At 46.1% G+C, this 27206-nt stretch overlaps 1 protein-coding gene across 5 annotated transcripts in view; it reads left to right on the forward strand.

Annotated features, from left to right (window-relative positions):
- Positions 1-19527, forward strand: part of RGS8 (regulator of G protein signaling 8) — a 43115-nt gene extending 23588 nt beyond the window's left edge. For all 5 annotated transcript variants that reach the window (XM_030818784.1, XM_030818782.1, XM_030818783.1 and 2 more), the window contains 2 exons: positions 13058-13224; positions 14442-19527. In XM_030818784.1, the coding sequence (XP_030674644.1) occupies positions 13058-13224; positions 14442-14624 (350 nt within the window). In that variant the 3' untranslated portion in view covers positions 14625-19527. The remainder of the gene's footprint in view (positions 1-13057; positions 13225-14441) is intronic.
- The last annotated feature ends 7679 nt before the right edge of the window (positions 19528-27206 follow it).

A 27206-nucleotide genomic window follows, 5' to 3' on the forward strand; every position in this document is an offset into this window, starting at 1 on the left:
TCTCCAAGCCAAAAGGTTCTAGAACAGCGTTACTCCAAGTGGTGTCCAAGGGAGGCAGCACCAATATCTGCTGGGAGCTTGTGAGAAATAAAAATCTGGGGGTCCTCTCAGACCTACTGAATCAGGATCCCTGGGGCTGGAGCCTGGGGATCTTTTTCTCATAAACCCTCCAGAAAGGTTTATGCACATCTCAGCTTGAGAAGCCCTGTTCTCAAAGGCACATAAGTAAAACCAGGAATCTGGAGCATCCTGGTGGGGCAGGTGGCCTGTGCTTTCCAAGAAACATACTAAAGACTGTATCTCATATGGAAGCTTTCCAAAGTGCTCAGGCAGCGCATCCCTAGCAGTACATTGTGAATCCCAGTTTCCACATATGTAGGGAGGAGGGTTCCACAGTAAATAAACAAATATGGCAGGTGTGCTTTCTGGATATATTGAGGATAAGAGCTAGAAAAAGATGTGCAAAGTAGAGATGGGTGGAAAATAAACGTCTTTGCTTCCTTGCTGTCATCTTCACATTTGTTGTAGTTTGTACTTGGACCCAGAAATGTGGGTGCATTTGGTCTTTATTGAAGGAATGCCTGGAATATATTAGGCAACTACTAAAATCCTGTTGAGAAAGGTATGAATGAAAGCAACTGGACAGGCTTCTAACCCATTCTGTCACTTACCAGTGATGTGACTGTATTCAGATTACTTAACCTCTGTGAACCTCACTTTCCTCATCTGTAGAAGGGGAATGATGAGGCTTACCTTGTACAGTTGTGAGAGTTCAGTGTGATCATGGTTCTGAAATGCTAAGCATGATGACTTCTCCATAGAGGCACTCAATAAAAAATAACTATTGTAATTATTTTTGCTCTAACATAATATTAAATTCATTGAGAAAACATGCATTTCATGCCTCTTATTTGCCAGAGATGGTGTCAGCTTCTTGATCCCACAGGCAGCTTGCGTCTGTGGATTGGAGGTAGTATTAGAATTGCCAATAGGGCTTCTTTAAATCCCATCATACTCGTCCCCTTTGCCTCATGAGCTTTTGGCAGCCCCTCTTCAAACCTCCCCACGCATGTGAGGGAATTCCATTGAGGATGTAGTTTTTAAAAGCCCAGAAGGTAAATTTGATATATTCCCTTTTTTTTTTTGTGAGTCCCTGCGGTATTTCTACATCAAACTAACTAGACCAATATTTCTGGATACTTGATTTTCAAAATGTTTTAGGCTATGGACTGGTGTTCATGAGGGTTTCTTTTTTCAGGGGGGTGGGGTACGGAGTCTCACTCTGTTGCCCAAGCTGGAGTGCAGTGGCACAATTTTGGCTCACTGAAACCTCCGCCTCCAGGGTTCAAGCGATTCTCCTGCCTCAGCCTCCTGAGTAGCTGGCATTACAAGTGCCTGCCACAGTGCCCGGTAATTTTTGCATTTTTAGTAGAGACGGGGTTTCACCATGTTGGTCAGGCTGGTCTCAAACTCCTGACCTCGCGATCTGCCCGCCTCAGCCTCCCAAAGTGCCGAGATTGTAGGCGTGAGCCACCGCGCCCGGCTACATGAGGTTTTATAATACTTCTCCTGTATGAAAGGATTCCATTGTGAATGCTAAACCTTCACCCTGTTAGGGGGACACTTCTTTTGTCTACCCCTTAATGGAAATTTCTTGCTGATTTCTTTTTTTTTTTTATAAATAACATTTGTTTTATTCCAATTCCTAAAATACACACTTATTGAAGTTTAAAAATTAAGATATAAAAGAAAATATTTTGACGTTGTTGTAATCACATGCATTTTGTATATTTTGTATTTTGCTTTTTTTAAGTTCAGTGGTACATGTGCAGGTTTGTTATATAGGTAAATTTGGGTCATGAGGATTTGTTGTACAGATTATTTCATCACCCGGGTATTTTTTTTTCTTTTTTTAAAAATTTTATTATTATTATACTTTAAGTTTTAGGGTACATGTGCACAATGTGCAGGTTTGTTACATATGTATCCATGTGCCATGTTGGTGTGCTGCACCCATTAACTCGTCATTTAGCATTAGGTATATCTCCTAATGCTATCCCTCTCCCCTCCCCCGACCCCACTGATTTCTTATAATAGTTGCAGATACAGGCTCCACCTTGATTTTCTGGTTACCTGACTCAGCTTCTCCTTGATAAAATAGGAAAGAACATTGGAATAGGAGTTGTAAACCCAGGCTCTCCTTACTCTTCTGCTATCACATCCTAGGAATAAGAAGCCATGCCACCTCAGAGTTCACCATTTTTGTGTCCAGTGTAGGGTTTGATCATAGGCTCTCTCATGTCCTTTCTGGTGCAAAGACTTTAACAATCTTCAAGTCCTAATACAACTATAATAAATCATCTTGCTACGTATATACTAATGAAGTAGCGATCATGAAGAAAATTACGTTAATCACACTACTGAAGTATAATTAGCATATCAAATGGTTGCCAATAAAATGTCACAACTGGAAATAGTTTGTTCTCCATGTAATCTCTCTACATAAATCTTACTTAATCCCAGTTATTTTTAAAATTTTTTAGAGACAGGGTCTTGCTCTGTGGCCTGGGCTAGAGTGCAGTAGCATGGTCATAGCTCACTGCAGCCCTGAACTCCTGGGCTCAAGAGATCCTCCTGCCTTGGCCTCCTGAATATTTGGAATTACAGGTGCAAACCACTGTGGCCACCTCCAGTTATTTGTTTAAAAACAATTTATTTCACAGATTTCACAAAAGAAAAGCTGTGATCCTGATGCTATTCTCATCATGAATTTCAAAGCAGTGATTTGTCTCTGGATCAAAGAAGTTTTGGCATCACTATTAGTATATGTATCCTGGATTTTAGAAATGTAATTTCCATTCTTCTCCTCTATCTGGTCTTGGAACCCATTCACCAGCTTATTTTCTCCAGTTGTTCGGGGATACAAGAGGACTCTGGTTTTTAGGACAGCATTTTCATAAATAGAGAACTTAAAATAAATTGTTTTTGTTGTTGTGCTCTTGTATTTTTCCAAGCCTGGGAACTGAGCTAGGCTCAAGCCCACCCTGATGCCAGCTACATCAGGGCTCCTGGGCCTTGAACTGTCACCTAAGCTTCACTCCCTGCTGTACCAGCTGCACTGCTCATTCATAGTGACCCAGTTGCCTTTCTTATGTAAGCATCCTCCATCAAATAACTAGAGGGAGAAAGCCAGCTGCAAGCAGCATGCACAGCTGCGGTGTGTTCTTGGAGATTCTGTGGATGCTCAGGTAGATGCCAATATTCTGCTCACTGTTCCAAGAATTCTGGACACAAGTCTTTCCCTTCCTGTCACTAGATGTGTATCAATCTCAAAAAATTATAATTTTCTTAGCACTCTTGACTTCTTGAAGGGTCATACAAAGAAAACCAAAGTGAAATAAATATGAAATGACAAAACGGCAGGTCCTTCTGTCATTTCTCTTCCCATTTTCCCAAACTGTTCATCACCTCCTTGCCTTTCAGTTACTCAGGATTGTTTTGTATTGGGTATGTTATGTTCTGTATGATGACTCCTTAAGCCACTGAAGTGCAGGAATAATAGTCACTAACCTGGATTGAGCAATCACTGTCTATGTGTCAGGCCTGCATGTTGTTTACATGTATGAACTTACCACATCCCATAACCCTATGGAGCAGATGCTGTTAGGACCTGCATCTTACAAGTGAGAGAACTGAGGCACGGAGAGGTTAAGTCTCTTGCCCAAGCTCACACTTAGCTGGTGTGGGTTAGAGCCAGAACAGAATCCCAGGCAGAACAGCTTCAGGGGTCAGAGAGCAGTCACTCTTTCCAACTGCCTGAGATCTGTTGGGGGAAACTGGGGCGGGGGGACTTCAGTTGCCTGGGCTTGGGGAGGGAGCAGGGTCTGGGATACGTGGGGCCTCGGCAGAAGAAACACAGCTAATGCAAAGCATGTCACCCTGAGAGATGCTAGGAGACATGAATGGGCCTTTCAGAAATAAACCAGCATCCTGTATTTGGAACCAACTACAGTTCATGGACAAGCAGGAGAGTCCTGGTGGAGGGAAAGGGGAAAGATAGAGGAAGAGGACAAAAAGGAAAGAGAACAGGAGAAAAGGGAGAGGGGCAGGGAAAGATGCTGAGGAGTCAGGGAAAGAAGCAGATGAAAAGCTTGCTGGGAGGAGGTGGGAGGTGGATGGAAGGGGAGAAGCAGTGTGGAGCTGGCTCTATTCCACGCAATAGGCTAGGATTTTACGCAGTTGTGTTTGGATTTGTTTGCTTGGTCACATAAGCAGGAAAGGTGGGCCAGGTGGGTGGGTGGGGGAGCAAGTGGTCTGTCCACAGAAGCCCACTGCTGCCATCTGCTCCAGGCAAGAGGAGGGGCTCCTGCAGCAGTGCCCTCTACCACCTTCTCCCTTCCATTGTTCAGACTAAAGTATCTCTTTGTTCAGTGCAGGCTCAGGGAATATAAAAAGGGTTGGGGGAGATTGGGGCTGAGAGGGGTAGGCATACAAAGTGGGTGAGCAGAGGAGGAGGGGTGAGGGCAGGTGCAGTCTGCACAAGCCTTTGTGATCTGTGTCTGTTGGGGTGTCTTTGCCACAATCTGTTCTCTGTTGCATCTCAGGTCCAGGCCCTCCCAGGAAGGGCCCATGAAGGAGGGCCATTCTCCCCTCCTTTTCCATCTCTCAAGCACTTCCCTTGAAATTCCAGGCAACTTTCAAGTTTCTTTTGGTTTTCCTCTCACTCTTTCTGAGCCTGCCCTGCAAATGCAGGCCACCACATTTTGAGCTGAGGCTGCCTGAGAGAACATGGCATCTTTACAAGGCCACTCAGCTGTTCTTCATTACAGCGTCCCCTGGCCATGGTTGGGAAAGATGCCTTTCTGCTCACACTTAGCTCTTTTGACATGAAAAAGCCACCCCACTGGGCCATCAGTTCTGTGGGAGAGAAGAGACTTTAGGCAGGTTTCAAGTTATTGGTGGCACCTAATGGCCTCAGTTCTTACCACAGAGAAGGTGACAGCAGGTGTCCTTTTGGTGGAGAATCTCCAGGTCTGTGAGCCAAATGGTACACTTGCTGGGCTGTGGTATGTGTGTGGTGTGTTTGCCTGATTTGGGCTTACAGGCCATTTCTCCTTTGGAGGCCTGCCAGCTGTCACCAGAGGAGAGAGGAGGGTGGCTCTGAAGTCACGCAGAAGTGTATGCAAATCCACTTCTCACCTTTTACTGGCCAAGTGACTACAAACTAACTCTCCATGTCTCACTTTCCTTATTTATAAAACACACTTTGCTAAGAGCTAACACTTATTGACTGCTTATAATGAACTACTAGGCACTTTTACATGGCTTGCCTCATTTAATCCTTATAACAGCCCAATTCAGTAAGTCCTGACATTATTCATTATTCTCATTTTAGAGATGAGAACGCTTGGGCTTGGAGATGTTAAGGCACTTTTCCAAGGTCATGCCAGGCTGTGTGACTCCAGAGCCTCTGTCTGCTTAGGAGTGTTGATGTAAGGATTGAGTTATTGTATATAAACTGGGCAGCACAGAACTCGCTGATGACATTGACACTGACATTGACGAGGAGAAGGATGGAACTGTGGAGCTGTGAAAATCAATCAGCTAAGAGCTGTGTCTGATACAGGCTAATCTAAGTTGCCATGAGGACATGGAACAGGGAGCTAACTCTACCTGGGAAAGCTCATCATATCCAACCCCCTTAGTTTACAGATGAGGATGCTGGGGCCTAGTGAAGTTGAGTGTGTTGTCCAAAGTCACACAGTTAATGACGGGGCTGATTTTGGTCAGAACTTGTGCTCCCAGCTAAGACTTGTGGAGCTTCTGCCTCAGCAGGCTGCTAGGTAATGAGAGCTGGCTATGAGTTCACCACACATCTCCAACTCCAAATCTCCATCCCTGCTGAGTCAGCCTTAACTGCTTGTGGTGTAACTTGGTTGAACTCTCCTGCCCATGTGCACCCTGTTTCTATGTTGACATATGCTCAGATACCCCTCTGCCTTCTGCAGTGACTTTTCTCATTTTCTCTACACCCCACCTGGAAATGTCACCATCTATGGTGTCACTTGTGGCCTCCTTGTCTTGCCCTACAGTGGGGGTCCTCTCCCTCCACTTCAGTGGTCACCGGCACAGGCATCCCTCAGGCTACTGTCACACAGAGCTAGAGGCTAGTCCTTCTACGTGCATGAGAATGCTGGCTTTGCAGTTTAGCATCCTTGCCACTTACGGACTGTGTGACCTTGGGGAAGTTATTTGGCTTTTCTAAGCTTTGTTTTTTTCTCCTAAAAAGTGGTGAAAATATCAGGACCTAAGCTATAGATGTGCCATGAGAAGCCAGTACCATAAGATTCATAAACCACCAGGTGTGGTGCTGGGCCCAAAGTAAGTGTGCTATCAATGCTTGCTGATGTTACTTTAAAATTCTTTCTCCGGCTTCAACCTTTTTTTTAACTTCCTGCTTATCTTTCCCCTCTTCCTCTATTGTCCCAATTGCCACTTGCTAAATCCTTGCTATTCTCCAGATTCAAGGATCATCTGCCAGCCTGGAACTGATGGATCCTCTCTTTGAATAATAGATGCACCATCAAATTAAAAGTTCTTGCTCCCTTTTTGGTGCATTGTCACTCCGCCAGGAATCTAAGTTTAAGCCTTTACAATTGTTTGACTGTTTTTTATCACATTTTTATTTACTTTTCCAAGGTCGCTGTTCCAAACCTTTCCCACTCTTAGAGTTCCCCACTATAGCCCACTCTGCGTTTGTAATTACTCAATTGATTATTGTAAATTATCACTTAATGTCAGTTACACTAGACTAGCCTCTAAATTCTATGAGGTGGTGACTTTATCTTATGTGTTTGTGCCGTAGCCCCAAAACCTAGCACGTGGGTGCAGCCCACATTCACAATGACCTTATCCCAAATAAATAACAAAGATTAAGGCTGTCTCACTTGACATTTCTCAAATATGTCCCTTTTCTGGCTGTTTTTCTCTATCTTCCTCTACCTCTCTCTCTTTTTTCTTTGCCTTTGTCCTTAAGGAAAAGAAGTTCTTTCACTTTTTCTTGGTCCCTCTACTCTAAAATTTGCCTTCACCAAATACTATTCTTTTGCTTCTTTTAATCTCCCATTTTCAGTGCCCTTTCCCTTCTGTCTGCACACACATCTGGAGAGACCTTGCTTTGGAGTCATATGGACCTGGCTGGGAATCTTGGCCCTGCTCTTGCTGGTTGTGTAATTGGGCCATGTATTCCACTTCTCTAAGCTTTAGTTTCTTCCTGTGGAAAGTGGAGTGATATTATCTATGGATCAGCATTGTGAAAATAAATTGGGCTAATGTTTTGTAAAGTCCTGAGCAAAAAGCTTGGTGTACAGTAAATAAGTAAAATTCCTTGCCCCAGATCCTAAATAAATAAGTAAAAACAACATCCTGCCTTTCCTAGGCCCTACATCTTCTCCAGGTAACATCAGACAGACTTTCAAGTTCCTGCCTGAAATGAGAAACTTCCCTGCATTCATACATGGCTCCTCTTTTTGCTCCTCATCATATTTCTTCTACCTTCCTGGGTGCAACATTTTGTCAGATTCTTTTCTTGAACTTCAGCTTCTGCTGCTCAACTGGTCTTTTCTGATCAGATCAGCATTTACACATACCCAAGTCTATCTCTTTACTTTTTTTAAATTTTTTTATTTTTGAGACAGAGTCTCACTCTGTTGCCCAGGCTGGAGTGCAGTGGTGCGATCTTGGCTCACTGCGACCTCCACCTCCCAGGTTCAAGCAATTCTCCTGCCTCAGCCTCCTGAGTAGCTGGGATTACAGGCGTATGCCACTGCATCTGGCTAATTTTTGTATTTTTAGTAGAGATGGGGTTTTACCATGTTGGTCAGGCTGATCTCGAACTCCTGACTTCATAATCTGCTCTCCTCGGCCTCCCAGAGTGCTGGGGTTACAGGTGTGAGCAACTGCGCCCGGCTCTACCCAAGTCTATCTTAAAAAAAAAAAAAAAATCTTTCCTGACTTCATGTTTCCTTCCAGCTATGCTGTCTTATTTCTCTACTTTTTTCTCTACCAAATTTGTTGCAAGCATCATCTGAATGACTGTTTCCACTTCCTTCAGTCTCATTCACCACTGTACATACCATGGGACAGCTAGAGCCCCACCACACCATGAAAACTCTTCTTGCCAACATTTGCTGAATCTAGTGACTGCTTCTCAGACTGTATCTAGCTTGACCTCTGGGCAGCACTAGACACAGTGACAACTTCCTTCCTGAAATGTTCTCTTCCTGGCCTTTTGTAGTGCCGCAAAATTCTTCTGTCTCTCTGGCTCTTTCACAGGCCTCTTGGTGTATGCTATCCTATAAGCAGGCCTAGTCATTTTCAGCTGTATTATTATTAAATGCTAGTCTTAATGAACTACTTCCAATTACTCAAGTAAACTTTCTTAATTCTAGGCCTTCATTCCTGTGGTTCCCTTTTGCTGAAATTCTCTTCTTCCTCTCCTTCCTTCCCTTGCTTAGCTCCCCTCTCCCCTACCTCCCATGTCAGCTTAGAAGCCTCTTCCTCCCACAGGTCTTCCCTTCCCTCCTCAGGGCTGGCAAAGGCACCCCTCCTGGGTCCTTCATGACCCCTCTGCTTTCTCTATCATGTAACTTATCACACTGCATCATAATCATCATCATTACGTTTTCTTGGCTCAAACTTCCCCTTGATGGCAAGTTCTGTGAAGTCATGATTATATCTGCTTTTAGCACATAGCATAGCCTGAGTCACATAACAAGTGAATGAATGAATGAAGATGACATTATTGTTATGTTGGATTGAAGGTGAGTATACCTTATATGAAGTTTTCAATGCTACATATTGTTAGCTGTGTGAAATTGGGCAAGTCACTTTTCTTAGCATCGGTTTCCTCATCTGTAAGATGAGAAGTAAAGCCAGGCTCCTGGAGCACTTTGCAGAAGTTATCTCTATTCATCCACACAAAGACCCAACAGAGCTGAAACCTGGATTTAAGGAGGTGATGCCTGTGCCTCATCTAGCACAGGGCCAGACAGTTTCCTTAGCAAGGCTATCTTTACCAGTACCATGAAGGAAGGCAGAAAGATAATATTCTTTCCTTGTTCATAACTGCATTCACCTTGCTCATAAGCACCTGTTTCTGTTTGGTTAAAAATTAAAATCTGACACAAACAACCTTAAACTCTCCCATTAGAAAAATGTAGTCTCTTCTGGTTTAAAACCAACAAGAGGCTCTTCTGAGTTGCTTTTCCAAGTCACTTTCCAGTTACTGTTTTAGATAAATTCACAGTTTTTTAGGGCCCCCTCATTCTCCTCCTCATTCACTGAATACAGTGGAAAGTGTGGTAAGATGGAGGCAGAGAGGGAACCTCTGGCCTACGGTCCCTCGGGTCCTCCCTGTATCCATTGATAATGAAATCATGGACTGGTCACTGCTCAGAGTCCCCCTTTGCTAAACCAGCCCTTCACTTAGTTCTCAAGGGCACTGGGTCTCCTTCAAGGAGAAAACCTCCTCCAAGAGCACTGAGGCTTCCACAGCTCCAGCTGTTTTTCCCTCCAAACTCTGCCTGTAGCGTCTGCCTCAGGGGCCCCTCCTACAAGCAGTGGGGATCTCCTGGCAGGCAGGCTGGCTCTCTAATCCGAGTTCCCTCTAGAGCCTGTGGAGACTTCTGGATCTTCTCCATGGAGAGGACAGAGTGAGGGAGGGGTGACGGAGTTTCCTTGAGAGATTTCATGGGCAAGGATTTTATGATTTTGTTCTCTGACTTACTATGGTTCAACTTATGATTTTTCGACTTTAGGATGGTGTGAAAGTGATATATATATATTCAGTGGAAACCATACTTCAAATTTTGCATTTGGATCTTTTCCCAGGCTAGCAATATGTGATGTGATACTCTCTTGCAATGCTGGGCCAAATAATCTAACACAGTGTCTGTTTTATAATAAAGTGCTGAATAGCTCATGCAATTTACTAAATGCTGTACCAAAAGTGTTCTGAACACAATTAGGGTAGGCTCGGCTGAGCTGTGATGTTCAGTAGGTTAGGTTTATTAAGCCCATTTTTGACTCTTGGTATTTTCAATCTATGATGGGTTTTTCAGGACATACCCCCATCATAAGTTGAGAGGCATCTGTACTTTGTTACATTAGTAGTTGTTTTAAAAGACATTGCTGAATTGAATGAATGATTCTCAGTCCATCTCTGCCTAAACATTGCCGTGTCATTGTTTCATTTTGATTTTCAGTTTATCTCGGGTTTCTATTCCCTTCCTCTAGAGTTTTGAATCCAATGTAGGAATGGGAGCAGGAGGTGCCCTGAGCAGACCTCTCATTTGAGTCTAAAGTACGTTACTCTTCTCTTCTTTTTTTGGTACAGGAACAATTTTATTTTCCTCCTGCCTGACAGGAAGTAACCTTACATTATATTCTTTCTCTATGCTTTGTGGTTTAGAGTTAAGGTGATCGTGTGTCCTGGGTTTTGCCTATGGTGGTCATGGTTTATAATTATTGTCTGCATGTAATTAACAGTAATGCAGCCTTCACTCTCAAAATGACCTGACTTGGATAAGTCTCAACCTCTAGGGTTCAGGTGATCCTCCCGCCTCAACTTCCCGAATAGCTGGGCACACACCACCACAGCTGGCTAATTTTTGTATTTTTTGTAGAGACAGGGTTTTGCCATGTTGCCCAGGCTGGTCTCGAACTCCTGGGCTCAAGCAGTCTGTTCACCTTAGCTTCCCAAATGTTCAGACTACAGGTATGAGCAACTGCGCTCGGCCATTCCTACTTTTTAAAATGACTTTAAGCTCAGGCTTCCAAACTTAAATCTCCTTGTGACTTAAAGCTTAGTGTTGGGAGTCACCCGGAAACCTTTCTCTTAAGTTCCTGGCTCTTGCAAGTAAAGGTGTGGCTTTTTTGATACTGTTCTAGTATAGACATTAAAATATGTATTTTGAAAGACAAAGATATACAATGACTTTTTTATTCAGAGAAATGAAAACATCTCAAGAAAGTAAAAGTAAGCATTGAATATATCAACAGCATGGCACCAGCCATCCATCAAATGACCCTGGCCAGTGCACGGTCCTGGTGGATAGTGGTGGACGTCAGATGCCCAGGTCATCCTGTCACCTAGAATTAAGAGTTGTTGCCCCGGAGCGGTGGCTCACGCCTGTAATCCCAGCACTTTGGGAGGCCAAGGCAGGCAGATCACAAGGTCAAGAGATCAAGACCATCCTGGCCAACATGGTGAAACCCCGTCTCTATTGAAAGTACAAAAATTAGCTGGGCGTCGTGGCACACGCCTGTAATCCCAGCTATTCGGGAGGCTGAGGCAGGAGAATCGCTTGAACCTGGGAGGCAGAGGTTGCAGTGAGCCGGGACTGTGCCCACTGCACTCCAGCCTGGCAACAGAGCAAGACTCCATCTCAAAAAAAAAAAAAAAAAAAAAGAGTTGTTAACATGTTGTTCTTTGGGGAATTTTAGAAAAGAAAAGATTATTGCCAGGGTCTTTTATAACCAGTAGAACACTTCTTTATTCTAGGTTGTATGTGCCCTTCCCCTGAGGACAGTTTATAGAAAACTATAGCGGTATTTGATTAGAGGGGAATGTGTTGAGGTTGAAATAACTTATAAAAAAATTTTTAAATAAAAACATTAACTGGATGCATAAGCTATCAATAAATGTGATTTCTCTTTCTAACTCGACATGGTAACCCTGCTCATCTTGTGTTGGTTGGAAACACTGCTTGACAATATGTATGAAATTGATTAATCAAAATGAAAAGGCGTATTAATTTGTTAAATCACTTGGCAGAAAAATCATGATCAATCTTAATTAAGACATAATTTGATAGGCAATATCTTTTAAAATAAAGGACACATGGAATAAAAGTCAAAATACAGCACCTCAAAGGTTTTTTTTAAAAGAGGCTTGCAACCCCGTCCAGGTAACAGAATGACACTGCTGACTGCATTTCAGTAGGTAGTTTACTTTCAGATGTTTTTTGGTAGTAGCAAAGGATGAGACATTCACACTTCCCTCTAGTTCATCTTGTAACAAGTTGTGTGTTTCCTCAGGGTGGTTGACTTGGATTAGGTTAGAGAACAAATAATTTGACCAAATTATTAAATAGCAGCATAGCTCACCAGTAGACCCAGGGGATAGAGACAACTGTGCCTCAAATATATTACTACAGCTTCCTAAATGTGGCTTTGTAATATCACTATGACTCTTTTTATTTTTTTTTTATGAGACGTACTTTTGCTCTTGTCACCCAGGCTGGAGTGTAGTGGCGTGATCTCGGCTCACTGCAACCTCTGACCCCCGGGTTCAAGCAATTCTCCCACCTCAGCCTCCCAAGTAGCTGGAATTACAAGCATGCACCACCACGCCCAGCTAATTTTTTGTATTTAGTAAAGATGACGTTTCGCCATGTTGGCCAGGCTGGTCTCGAACTCCTGACCTCAGATGATCCACCTGCCTCTGCCTCCCAAACTGCTGGGATTACAGGCATGAGACACTGCATCCGGCCCTGTGGCTCTTGAATACGAAGCATGGCTTGCCTCTGAGGACATTTGTGTGTCTAAGAGAATGGGGTCTTTTTTTTTTTTTTTTTTTTTGAGATGGAGTCTCGCTCTGTCGCCCAGGCTAGAGTGCAATATCATGATCTCAGCTCACTGCAATCTCTGCCTCCTGGGTTCAAGTGATTCTCCTGCCTCCCTGCCAAGTAGCTGGGATTATAGACATGTGCCACAATGCCCAGCTAATTTTTTTTTGTATTTTTAGTAGAGATTTTGGCCAGGCTGGTCTCAAACTCCTGACCTCAGGTGATCCACCCACCTCGGCCTCCCAAAGTGCTGAGATCACAGGCGTGAGCCACTGCACCCAGATGAGAATGGGGTCTTCAAGAGGGTGTGGAGGAGCAGTGAGCTTGGACAATTAGGGGCACCCTCACACTATTCCTTTCTTTCGTCTACAGTTCTTAAACTTAAGCTGCTTCCTATCTCTCTTCTTTTCTTCCTCCCACATCCGCAGATGGGGTGGCTGCATTCCGTGCCTTCTTGAAGACGGAGTTCAGTGAGGAGAACCTGGAGTTCTGGTTGGCCTGTGAGGAGTTCAAGAAGACCAGGTCAACTGCAAAACTGGTCTCTAAGGCCCATAGGATCTTTGAGGAGTTTGTGGATGTGCAGGCTCCACGGGAGGTGTGTTGGCAGCGGCGAACATCCTGTCTATCCACGGCTCCTAGCTTGCATTTCTCTCCTCAGAGACGATCTGAGCCAGGCTTGATGAGGACTTTCTTATACTAAACTGAGCCTCATCACTCTGGTGGCCCTTGATGAAAAAAGGATCATTTTTAAGAAACAGAAACCCAGGGCTTCCATCAAAGGAGCTCCATTAAGAGTGTTTTAGTTGTCTGTCAGTTAAACATGTGCTAGCAGGAACTGTGTTGCTACAGAGATTTTGCAAGAATAAATGCTATCGAGACTATGTTCATTTTCCTGATGGAAGGCAGCATAGCTTAATGAAATGTGGATCTGCTTTGAAATCTTGTTTCAATTTTAGCTCCACCACTTACTAGCTATGAGATCTTGGTCAAGTTACTAAACCTCTCTGGGTCTCAATTTCCCCAATGTAAAAGCGTACCTACCTTTCAGAGCATGAGAGATAAGGCACCTGTTCAGCATTTGCCACTGCTCGTTAATGAGTAATTACAATTATTTATATTATTTAATTATACTTATTTATAATAATAGGATGATTTCTATTATACTGCTGTTGTGAGTTATAATACAGAATTTTACTTGGGAGGGGAGGGTTTAAATGAAGAAAAATGTTTGCTACAAGTTTAGGTGCATTGCATTTTTAGATTCCTTCAATTATGCTTTGACTTGGGATGCGAGAAGTCTTTACCAGTTGGCTAGGATGACACAGGCCCTTTATAATACTGGTTGGAACAGAGATGTACATTCTAACCAGGGCCTCCCTCCACAGGGCATTTGTTTCCTTAGTAGACAAGAAAGGACAGGAGAGAAAGCTTACTTCAGGGGACTTGCATTAACAACTGGCTTGGATCTATGCCTTTGCCTGCCACGGTGAAGGTCCCTGGATTAGGGATTCAAGTAATTTGGGATTTTGCCTTGGCTCTGTTACTAACTTTCCATACTACTTTAAACAAGCTTTTTAGTCTCTTCTTTTCAGTATTGTTGTCTATCAATTGGGACTGAGAATATCTGGTCTTCAGACCCCACAGGATTCTTGCTGTGATCAAAGGGATGACCTCCATGGAAGCAATTTGAAAAGCAGAAATCACCTTAAACATGTAGATGCTGTCATTAATAATTACTGCATAGTTACGGCCAGCTACCAGAAACCTTGGCCCTTGAGGGCATGTGACCTTGCTCTCTGTTTGTATCTCTAGGTAAATATTGACTTCCAGACCCGAGAAGCCACGAGGAAGAACCTGCAGGAGCCGTCCCTGACTTGCTTTGACCAAGCCCAAGGAAAAGTACACAGCCTCATGGAGAAAGACTCTTACCCCAGGTTCCTGAGGTCCAAAATGTACTTAGATCTGCTGTCCCAAAGCCAGAGGAGGCTCAGTTAGACCTCAGAAGGAGACTCCTGGAAATCACCGGCTTTCCCCTCCCCTTGCTGCCAAGATCATATTCTAATGTGAAATGTCATAGGTGTTCAAAAGCGGTGGCATTGGGGGTGGGAGGCGGGGGTGAGGAGGGAATGAAGGGCCATTCCAAAGTATGACCCAGCTGCCGGAGCTTGGACTCTATTCCATTTACCCACGTTTGTGTTTTGGTTAGTGGTAGCGCCTTGCCGCTGTCACCCTTTTCTGGGTCAGCAACTTGCCCTTCATATAATGCCTTGGGTCACCTCCGCTGAGAGGGCAGATTTGCTGTGCTAGGCTAATCTGTAAATAATGCAAATGCAATTCCCACCACCTCCACACCCTCCTCAGTTAGGATTCCTGACTCTCCACTTGTTGTAAATCCCTGGGAGGAATAGCTGAAAGACTTGGGCTCAACTCTGTGATTTGTAGTGGCCAGCTCTGCTCACTGGGACCTCACAGCTTAGGAGAGAGGTTTCTGTGGAATTCCAGGTTTCTAGTTCTGTCATTGACAGGTGACCTCTTGGAGAAGGAGTGAAATCCATGGAGTTGTTTGTTTCTTCCATTTCCATTGGACCAGTGTGAAAAACTGTGATTACTTCCCATCTTGGCCTAGGAAATTCACAAGACTACCCTAATCTTACATTTCCAGAGTCTTGGGAGATGTCCTTCATGACTTCTGAAGTGGAACTGCCATTAAGAAAGATATAGCTTGCAAATCTTCCTCAATTCTATGAAGAACTTTTCCAGAAGTCAAGAGACGAGGATATGTAGCACCAGTAGACTTCTATTCAAAGGGGTACCATGTAACTTGTCTGTTGCTCAGTGTCTTCTCTGCCCTCACCTCTCTGCAGCATCATACATCACCGATCTCTTAGGATGACAGCTTGGCAAAGGGAGGTGAATTCCTATAGCATGGAGTGCTCCCATGGTGCCTAATACTTTCCCTGTATCTGCACCTCCCCCCTTCCATGCCGGTCATGTAATTATGATGGGGGAGAATGGGAATTTAGGCTGAAACTCTTTCCAGCATACTTCCTGGGAACATGCTTTCTTAGAAAGATCTCTCTCTCTTGGATACCATGAAGCAGCTTCTTTCTTGATCTTTGACCTTTTGGAATTGAGCATGAAATAGGAGGTGTGGCTAAGAAGATCACTGTGAACATCTGGACGTGGAGAACCTTCCTAAAATGCTTTCATGGTACCCTGCAGCTGCTCTTGGAAATGTGTCAGGCAATTCTTCCTTGGAGGATGAGTGAGCAGCCTGGAACCTACTCTAGCTACCCAGGAAAAAGCTGACTTTGGCACAAGACTAGTGCCAAGGAGATGAACCTTTAGCAGAGAGACCAGAAAATGAAAGAGGGGCATGTAAGAGGCTGGTTTCCAGGTGGAGAGGATAACAGAGTGGAGTTACTATTGGGATAATTCACGACCAATGGATTTGGATTCATTGCAGATCTACAAAACGTTCAGCTTGATTAAGTGGAACAGCACATGATTAGGCATAAGCTCTGGAGTGCAGGCGATTGAGAACTGGGCTGAACCATTCTCCTTTTAAGGGGTGAGGGGCCTTTTAAGGTTATGCTGGTGGTGTTCTAGTGCTTGTGTTCCTCTCTGGTAACTTTGAGAATCTCTTCCTTTTTTAGCTATAGCTAGACCAGGCCAAGAAGGCCCTTGAGTCCCACTAGTGCTAGGGCCACTGCACTGCTACAGCACATTGTTATCTGTGAGTGAGGGTAGGCGTGACTGTGTGAACCTCAAGGGGAGAGAAGAACTCATGTCTCTTAGCCCTCACACCGAAAAGACCTGTGGAATTTTGTGTCTGAGAACTCCAAAGCCTGAAATGGGTGTTCCTAGTTAGATTAGGTAGCATCCTCCCAACCGTGGTTAAAAAAACAAATCATTCTTTCTTAGATAAAGCTGCCAGAATTAATTTAATGATTAAATTCTCTAACAGGGTATTTTAAACATTGTTTACATATGAAATGTGCATCTGCTGCCAACTCTACTGTCGAATATGAGGTGCATATAAATTGGAACTGCACAGAGTTATAGAAATGTGAAACATTCTAAAAGGGGCCTTTTCACCACTTCCACTATCCCAAGGAGAAAAACCTGAACAAGAATGTCGTGCGATGGCCTCATAGAGAGGCCTAGAGTTCTTGCCAACTATTGAGGAAATGAAGGCTGCAGATGGTGGTGTCATGGCGCCCTGGTGACTTCCTCCCACAATGGGGAGGTGTGAAAGACCCAGCTTGGGGATCCTGAATTTTGCAGCTAAGCAAGGGTATGTGGGCGTGTGTCCGTGTGTAGAGGAACGTGATAGCTAAATTTATGGTACTCCTGTGGAGCGTCTCTGTGTGTTTGTGTGTGTGTGACAATTGTGAGCATTAGACTAGTACACGGCAGACATGATCTTCCTGTGGGGTGGAGCTTTCCTCATACCTTGTATGCCCTGCTTCCCACAAGAGGCGCAGAGCTCTCCACTCTGATGCCTACTTTTAGGCACTCTGGTCGTGCCAACCCAGATTTTGGTCTGTGATAAAACAAAGAGAAATGTTTACAACATCTAGAGCAATATCCAAGCATACCTCATCCCTGAGCTTCCATGTTTCCCAGTTCTGCCCTCTCTCCCATTGCCTCTTCCACAAGCCCATGTCCTTGGGTATCACTTCCATTTATTTCCTGTCTTCCTTTGCTCCTCAAGCCGGGCCTGTACTGTGGACTTGCCTTCTGGACTTCAGGCTTGCTCAGTCCTGGGCCTGTACAGGCTCCAGGCACGCCAGGGCAGGGCAAGTCCAGGCAAGTCTAGGCAGAGCTGTGACTTCTAGAATTGCTCTCCATCCCTGAATGACCTTGCCCCACTGGAGGGCTAACTTGTTTGGGGGCTGGTGTGAGATTCGTCATTGCCCTTGGCAAACTAAATAGAATACTGTTAGTATCAACCATTCATGGCCTTGGGCACCTCTGGGGTGAGGAAGAATCCTCTGAGGCAGTCCTTCTCATTAAACTTGAGCATGCACAGGAATCACCTGGAAAGCCTGTGACAAATGCTAATTCCCAGGTGCACACCCAGAGATGCTGATCTGATAGAGCTGAGATGGGGCCCAGAAATCTATATTTTTAATAAGTTCCTAGGTGGCTAGTGGCCTGTGGACTTGGAAAAAAGATGGTCTTAGACAGAGGCTCACGACCTTGGCTGCTCCTTAGAATCACCTAGGGAGTTCTTAAAACCCAGATGTCCAGGTCCCACCCCAGAAGAGCCAAATCAGAAGCTTCTGGTAGAGACCCAGGCATCAGTCATTTTTAATGCTCCACGGGTGATTCCAATGTGCAGCTGAACTTAGGAAGCACTGGTCTAAGGAGTGAGGAGGAACACAGCGGGGGGCTGGGGGAGCGGGGAGACACAGATGTGTGGGCCAAGGGGGCTGGCGTATCTCCACATGCAAGCACATAGATACCGAGGAACCTGGCCAGCCCTGCAGCCGGACTCGGGATGGCTGCCTCTATGCCCTCTGGGTCTGACTTGCTCCTTTGAGATAAAGGTGCGTGCATTGCTGGGCAGTGGCCATGCTGAAGGTGGTAGCTGAAGGGACCCTTGATTGAAAGACGCTCTGCCATACTTTCTGAGTCCTGTCTCCTCCAAGCTTGTCTCCTAGGCTGTTTCCCCTGTCTGTTTTCCTGTGCCCTTGTGTTTGGCCATTTTTGCATTAGGCTGTGTCTCTGTACCCAAGGCCACGTGACAAGGTAGTTGGAATCCCCACTCAAGTGGTGAGTGAAGAGGGTCATGGTAATAATAATAGTAGTAACACAACTTACAAATTTCTCAGTGGAGAGTGTCACATCCTGGGGATATCAAGATCTGTGAGGGCTTTCCAAGCCCTCACCATTCCCTCTTTGGTCCCAGGTTGGGTGGGCAGCTGGGAAGGTCCTAGTTGATTTTAATCTCCGGTGCTCTCCCCAGAACTGCTGCTCTGAATAAACCAAAGCTGTGAAAGAGCGTTCTGCGCAGGCTGTGGGCCCAGCCTCTGGGTGCAGGCCCTGGGCACTTGAGCTGAGCAGCTCAGCTGGCTCTGCTGTGAGGGAAAGCTGTGAACTTAACTGTGCTGAGAGCTGGATGAGGGTAGAATGTGGAAGACTGAAGAAGAAGGAGCAGGTGGGAGAGACCAGCCGCTAACATGGTGTCTACTTCTTCGTGGATCAGAGGAGAAGGGATGAGTAGCAAATGCGGAGGCAGGGCGGTCTCCCAGCAACAAGAGTGTCCAGAGTTCTCCTGACCCTGTCTGCGCCCACTTCCACGCAAGGCAGAGGCATCTCAGTTTTCCATCCCAGGCCACCCTTCACTCTGCCAAGTGTCAGGCCTCTTTAAATCTGCATCCCTCTGGGTTAGAAGCAAGAGAGGTGGCAAAGTCTCCCTGGCACTGAGAGCCTGTCCCACCATGCCACTCAGCATGAGATGGTGGAGGAAGAAGCCAAGAGCAGAGATGCCTTCCTGTCCCCATGGCCTCTCAGGACTCCACAAGATGCTGTGGACCAAGATGAGAGATTTCAGGATGGGGCCACTGGCCTTCCTAGATTGGGCTCTGGGTCCTTTCAATAAACGGTTCCTTTCCTGATTCTTACTCCCTTTTAGGTCCTTCCACTCCCTTCCCTCTGCCAGGTATGGAAAAGGTGGCTGGGCTTGGTGTGCGCTCCAACCCCAGTAGCATTAGCTGAGTCACGCGGCGAGCACACAACAGATTTGTAGCAGCTCATCTGCCATATAAACTGCTCGGCTGATGGAGTCCTCATTGAGTTGTTTCATTACCGTGTGAAGTGGAATCATGTCATTCACCTTTACTATAAACAAGGCTGTGAGAACATAATAAACAGAACCTGAACAAGCTGCTCTCTGCTCTCTGCCCACATTTCTGCCCAGCTGACTCTTTCTGAGGAAACTGTCCACATCACACGTGGACTCACTGGAGGGAGGGCACGTGGCCCCACCTGGCAGTGGCTGGCACAGGGCTGGCCATCAGGAGAAGCAGGGGTGTGGGTGGAAATGGATGGGCCTGGCTTGGGGATGAGCGTGGGGTGGAGAGTGACTATGGGTTAGGAAAGTGGCTTTGAAACTGTAAAGTGCTGGCCCAATTCGAGGTGGTGTTTTTATTACCACCACCTACTGCTTGAAAATGCAGAGAGAAAAAAAGGGTGGGGATGGTTTGTGTATTTGTTCAGCTGGAGCAATCTGGAAATGCAGTGGGTTGATCCTGCTTAGGGCTGTACCTCACTTTATACAATCAGTGTGTCCCCGAAAATTGTGTATTAGTCATCAGATCTTTAAGTGCCTCTGGTGATCAGGTCCTGTGGAGGGGACAGAAGGAGAATAAGGCACTGTATCTGCTCACAAAAGCTCATTCTTAAAGTGGGGTGATAAGACAGAGATATGCAAAACCTTAACCATCCAAATAATTGAAAATGCTCTGGAAAAGGTCTGTCTTTAAAGGAAAGCTGATATTTCTTCAAAGGTGAATCCTTTGGGTTAAAAGAAAAGTCCTTTTGTAAAGCAAATGATCACCCTCAATTCCAATTTTGTAGACTGGGCAAGGAGTAGTGGCAGGTTGGGCTGCTGCAGACAGGGGTCCACCACTGGGGAGGGGGTGTGGCTGGTTTCTGTCTTTCTGGCTTTGCTTTTCTACTCCTTCTACCCCTATTCCCACATGGGGCTCCTGACCCCTCCAGGAGAGAGTGGAAGGGGAAAGATAAGAGGTCAGGGATGAGGGGTGTGGGTGGGGGGTCAGGACTGATGTAGATGCCATCTGAGATAGGCTGTGGGCTCTCCAGCCTTGGAGGACTCTGTGGAGGGAAAGGGGAGTCCTTCCTCGTTCATTGGAGACTCTGTGTCTTGGGAATCTGCTCCCTGCAAGTCTGCCAGTGAGGGTGAAGGATTCCCTCTGGCGGGTGGACTGGTCCTTCCTGACAGTGCCCCAGCTTCTCTCTGCTGCAGTCCGCTTGCCCACTTGGACAGGTCCTAGGTTGAACTCATGCTAGTCTTCTCTCCAGAGGCCCACAGTGGGCCCATTGGCACCATTTGGATCTTATTTTTCCCTAGAATTAGAAGAAAGCAGCTGCTCTTCTTGCTCTGTAGCCAGAGCCACCAGCCAACCTGCTGCTAACATTTTTTATTTTCCCGGCTGGAATAGACACCTGTCTCCTGGGTCCTCAAGCATCAGGGGGCACATGTCAGGCTCCAAGGACCCACAGAACCCACACTACCTTGGAGTGAGGTGAGACGTAGGCACCCTGCCCATCCTTCCAGGGGGCTGGGGCTCACAGCACACAAATAGTTCTCTCCAAAATCTTTCACAAGTTCTCTCCAGCCCCTGATCTTTTGCTAAGGGACGGGTTCTCAGTGCCACTCACTGGTTCTCCACTCCCTCCCTGGAGTGTTGGTTTGGTCTGCGACCAGCTTTGGTATCTGAGATCACTCTCCTAGGCCTTGACAGAGGCTCTTACACCTGTAAGACACTTAGCACTATGCCTGGCATCTCACTAACATGCAGCACATGTAGAACAACACAAGCCAAGTCCCTTCTGGTCCTAGGATCTACAAACAAAGCCATGGAGGGAGAGACAGACAGAAGAGGTCACTGAGATAACTTCCTCTGGAGGATATGCTTCTTAGTTGGGGCCTGTCTTAATCTGTTTGGACTGCTGTAACAAAGTGCCGTAGACTGGTGGTTTATAAGCAACGGATATTGTTCCTCACAGTTCTGGAGCCTGGAAGTCCGAGATCAGAGTGCCAGCACGGTCGGGCTCTGGGGAGGGCTCTCTTCCAGGTTGTGGACTGTCAACTTCTTGTTATGTCCCCACATGGTGGAAGGAACGCTACCTAGCTCTCTGGTTTCTTATGAAAGTCGCTAATCCCATTCACAAGGGCTCCACCTTCATGGCCTAATCACCTCCCACAGGCTCCACTTTTAAATACCATCCCATTGGGCTCATGGTTTCAGTATATAAGTGTTGGGGTCTGGGCACAAATATTCAGTCCTTTTTAGAATCTGTCCTTGTCCCCTATCCAGAAAGGGGAGTAAAGCTGGAGGCAAAAGGTGGGGACATGCTATGCGTGCTGCCTCCCATGTTCATGCCTCATTCCACAGCACAGAGGGACATCCCAGTCCACACCCCGGGTCACTGGCTGGATGCTCAGCCATGGAAACAGAAAAGCCACAAGCCTGAGAGCCTTTGACTAGGGTTACGTGAGCACGCTCTTCCTGATAGTTTGGGCTGTGATGCCAGATTAGGTTTCAATCTCAGCTTTAACTCTTACAAGTTGTGTGATCCTAGGGAATTTACTTCCCTGTGCCTCAGTTTTCCCATCTGTAAAACTAAAATAATAACAGAGTCAACTGCTTGGGGTCATTATGAACATTAAGCTAGGAAGAACGTGACACCTAGCAGGCGCACAGTGTGTGCTAAGTGGCATCATTCTCTCATATTGGAATCACTAGGGAGTCAAGCCAGCACGTTATTCATAGCTCACTTGCTTCTCAGATAAATCCAAAAGAAAAACACTCAAAGCAAATGATATTACAGAATCAACATCACATCCCTTCCCTACTAAACTCTAAAATTCCTGAAGGTAGAGAGAGATTGTAATTCCAGACCCAGACTCCCTGGGTCTCTTTGGTTTACTGCCCTCGTTCCTAAATATTTATTGAAAGAACATTACATCTACACATGTTTTTTGAGCACCTCTTTCTTTTCTTTTTTCTTTTTTTTTTTTTTTTGTGAGATGGAGTCTTGCTCTGTCGCCCAGGCTGGAGTGCAGTGGCACGATCTCGGCTCACTGCAAGCTCCGCCTCCCAGGTTCACACCATTCTCCTACCTCAGCCTCCCGAGTAGCTGGGACTACAGGTGCCCGCCACCATGCCCTGCTATTTTTTGTATTTTTAGTAGAGATGGGGTTTCACCGTGTTAGCCAGGATGGTCTCGATCTCCTGACCTTGTGATCCACCTGCCTCAGCCTCCCAAAGAGCTGGGATTACAGGCATGAACCACCGCGCCCGGCCGAGCACCTCTTATAGATTAGTCACTTCGGTAGATTGGGGGTGGAGGCAAGAAATCTAAAACCTAGACCCTCATAGAACTTACTTGATTCTTAGAAAGACTTAACGCTTTATAAGCCTTGGCACTTACCAAATGAGTGGTATAGAAAGTAAATGGCTGCATAATGAGAAGCTGCTATGCTAATAGGAAACATTTAGGGGCCAGGTACTTTACCAGCAATTTAGATGGTTCATCTAGTTGAGTCCCTGCAACAGTTTATTATTACCATTATTATTATTTTAGAGATGGGTGTCATCTGTCACCTAGGCTGGAGTACAGTGGTGCTATCAGAGGCTGCTCACTGCAGCCTCAAACTCCTGGACGCCACAATCCTTCCACCTCTGCCTCCTAAGTAGCTGGGATTGCAGGTGTGCACCACTATACCCAGCTAATTTAAAATATTGTTTTGTAGAGACAGTGTCTCACTATGTTGCCCAGGCTGGTCTTGAACTGGGCTCAAGCATTCCTTCCACCGCAGACACCTGAGTAGCTGGAATTACAGGAATGAGCCACCAAGCCCAGCCCCTGCAACAACTGTATGAGGCAATATATGAGTTTGCTCGGGCTACCAAAACAAAGTATCACACACAGAGTGGCTTAAACAAGAGTTTTATTGTCTCACAGTTCTGGAAGCTGGAAGTGCAAGATTAAGGTGCTGGCAGGGTTGGTTTCTTCTGAGGTCTCTCCTGTTGGCTTGTAGATGGCTGCCTTCTTGCTGTGTCCTCACAATCTTTCTTCTGTATTCTAACCCCGGTGTCTCTTCCTTTTCTTATAAGAACACCAGTCATATTAAAGCCCCATCCTAATTGCCTCATTTAACTTAATCACCTCGTACAAGCCCTATCCCTAAATACAGACATATTTTGAAGTACTAGGGTTAGGCTTCGTCATAGGAATTTGGCGGACTCAGTTCAGCCCATCACAGATAGACACTATTATTAATCCCCACGTACAGGTGAGGAAACCGAAGCACAGAGAGGTACTTCAGTGATCTACCGAAGGCCGTACAGTGTGTGCGTGGCAGAAGTGGGATTTAAAGGCCTGGATTTAGAAATCCAGAGCTGGTGCTCTGAACCTCTACTGTGCTGTGGACTAGATGGAAATACGGGGAAGGGGTGGGAGTGGGGCAGGTGCCTAGGTGCCGGGGGGCAAGGAAATGCGGGTGGCAGGGTGTTGTCGGCGGTGCTGGAGCTAAACTGCTCATAGGATGTCATGGATGAGTCCACACCAATGCTGGTCGGCTAGAGATGAAAGTAGGAGGAGAAATGGGAGGGTCAGTTCTCTCTGTCTTTTTCTCGCTCAGAAATCTGAGCTCCTGGAGAAGCTGGAGGCCTGGTGGGAAATGGTGGTGGCTAAAAGACATGCTGCAAAGCCCGCTGGAAATTGGACCAGCCAATTATCCGCCCAAGCTGTTCGTTTCCAGGCAGTGGGTACAGGCGCAGCCATGCGAGTTTGTCCCACATCCTCGGAGCATGTCATTCTTCCTGGGGAGGCGGAGTCCTAGTCCTGCCCACAACTCCGAAGACAAGTGTTGCTCCATCCCCTGAATCTGCCGAAAGGAGAACACACCAGTGGGGTGCAGGCTGCAGGCATGCCCTTCTCAAGGAGAGAGAAGTAGCCCCCATCTCCTCTCAAACTAATACCAGCTCACAGGCACCACGAGTGGCAGGGGGCTCTCCCCAGAGCCATGGGATGTGGGAATAGAGGTGAGATTTGGATGCAGACAGGCCTGAGTTCAAATCCTGATGCTGTTGCTTACTCAGTGTGTGTGAGATGCCGGGGATGGTACTTGGCCACTCATAGCCTCAGTTTTCTTATTAGCAAAAGGGGGATCACAAAACCCACATTTCCAGGCAGGTTGCTGCAAGGATGAGAGATGATGTGCAAAGCATCTGGAGCAGGACCTGGTATTGAGTAGTTGCTCAAAAATTAGAAGCTGTGAGTATTGGAGATATCCTGGCTTATAGACATCTCAGCACTAGGTCTCTAAATCTTTATTTTATTTATTTATTTTTTTATGAGGCGGAGTCTCACTCTGTCGCCAGGCTGGAGTGCAGTAGCATGATCTCGGCTCACTGCAACCTCTGCCTCCCAGGTTCAAGCGATTCTCCTGCCTCTGCCCAGGAGCGCACCACCACACCCAGCTAATTTTTGTATTTTTAGTAGAGACAGAGTTTCACCATGTTGGCCAGGATTGTTTCAATCTCTTGACCTCGTGATCCGCCTGCCTCTCCCTCCCAAAGTGCTGGGATTACAGGCGTGAGCCACCGCACCCGGCTAGTCTCTAAATCTTGTCTGGGGGACAGCGCATGTTGTGGAGCAGTTAGCAGCAGAGAGTCAATGGAGTTGGGCTGAATGTTAAGTGTGCTTGCAGAAAAGGAGGTCCTCTGTCAGCTAGAAACAAAACAAAACAAAATGCCTATCATTCAGGCATTGAGTTGCTCTGCCCCAACTAGGGTATTAGCAGTCCTCCTTAGGTGCCCTATGAGCTAAATATAACAGGGATGATGCACTGGTCACACAGGCTTTTCACTGCAACCCCCAAAATACAAGCAGATTAACTGGATATTTGAGTTGGCAGAGTTAAAAAAAAAAAACAAACACAAAATCCCTGAGCCAAATCAACTGATCACGTACTTTCAATATGCTCTTATCTCATTTATCTTGGGATGAACAGAATTGTACTTTTTACTTAACTTTTGGGAAACACTGGAAACATAACTGATGTGGATATTCTCATTCAAGGTGTAGAGTTTGTAAGCGGCTCTGGAATAGATTAAAATGGAACCCATCTTGATGACAGAATAGCTGTGTGTAGGTTTGCTGGGGGGGTTATCTATTTATTTATTTATTTATTTATTTATTTTTGAGACAGAGTCTCGCTCTGTCACCCAGGCTGGAGTGCAGTGGCATGATCTTGGCTCACTGCAACCTCCGCCTCCCAGGTTCAAGCAATTCTCCTGCCCCAGCCTCCTGAGTAGCTGGGATTACAGGCATGTGCTACCACATCTCAAACTCCTGACCTTGTGATCCACCCGCCTCGGCCTTCCAAAGTGCTGGGATTACAGGAGTGAGCCAACGTGCCCAGCCGGTTTGTTGGATATTAAAGGAAATGGTTTTAATTGTATGTTCTAAAAATGAAATTGTCAGGATTTTCCAGTAAGTGCTTTATTAGGTCAGTTTTTACCAATAAGCAAGATTGATTGAAACCTGCAACCCCTCAGAGCCTAGATCGGCAGCATCTCCCAGGAAATAGTGAGGAGGGGGTGAGGAGCTGGGAAGGGGTTGTGGGACCGTGTGTATCATAATCACATACAAATCACAGCAGCCTAGGAGACAGTGGCATGCTGGGTCAGGGCAATCTTCCTCTCTCGTCTCCCTGCAACATGGGGAGAAGGAGAGTTGGCTTCTGGGGGATGAATATAGAGCAAGTGCTCATAAATAATCTTGGCTTTCATTTTGGCCATGGCCTGGTTGAAATGGGGCAGGCCCAGTGAGGACTGATCCAAGACCAGAGGGAAAATAGGCTTGCATTCCAGACTCAGGGCCTGCGGTTGCTGTGATAAAGTGACTTGCAGAAGAAAAGGGTGCTATGGGACCCTTGCTCATCCCGCTGGCTAATGGTCCTTTGCAGGTGACTCTGTGGAGAGACTTGTTTCAGCTAAGAGGACACATCCTCATGCAGAGGGGCAGCATCTGGGCCTGCTCTGCAGCCATGGAGACAAACTTGCTCTGTCAAGGGAGCAGCTGCTGGCCACCTGCTCACAAGCCCAGGCTAAGCCCTTTTCTGAGCAGGAGTGTAGGAGCCTGATCCCTAGAATACAGGGCTAGAGGTACAGTGGTGAGCGAGCATGGTGTGTTTTTGCTAGCCTGGGCCATTAGTTTTCCAAGGTGGCCCGGGTGCCCACCGCACCTAAGATCCCATACACAGGGAGCCCTCAGCATGCTGAGGTTCCATGCATAGGAACCCCTTAGCTGTCCTTGCCTGCTGACCTTTTTGTCTCAGTAACACCTAGACCTGCTCCCACTTCCTTGCACCAGATGCAGCATCTGTTGCAGAGCTGGACTAGCTAGCAGGAGGCTGGGCAGAGGTTAGTAAAGCCAGGCCACTTTGGAGGAATTCTGGGGCTTCAGCCTACTCTCCTTTCTCCTCCACAAGGACACATGCAGCCTACCCTGCGGGCCCGATCAGAGCCAACAGTTGCCACACTGCCTCTCTAATGTTCATTCTCTCCCTTTTTACCCAGACTATAAACTCTCAGAGGGCAAGACTCAAATCTGATACCTCCTGGCCGGGACACTTATGGGATACATGATTAACATCTACATGCTGTGCGATGCATCAAGGTAACATGGGGCTGTCCTGTGCAAAGATGATATCCTGACCCTCTATATGTAAGGCTTTTTAGGTCATTTTTCCAGCTAGGATCCACATTCTCCCCTTATCTCCCTTAAAATCTTTAGCAAATTCCACCAGAA

The sequence above is a fragment of the Nomascus leucogenys genome, chromosome 9 (genome assembly GCF_006542625.1).
Source record: "Nomascus leucogenys isolate Asia chromosome 9, Asia_NLE_v1, whole genome shotgun sequence".
Lineage (NCBI taxonomy): Eukaryota > Metazoa > Chordata > Mammalia > Primates > Hylobatidae > Nomascus > Nomascus leucogenys.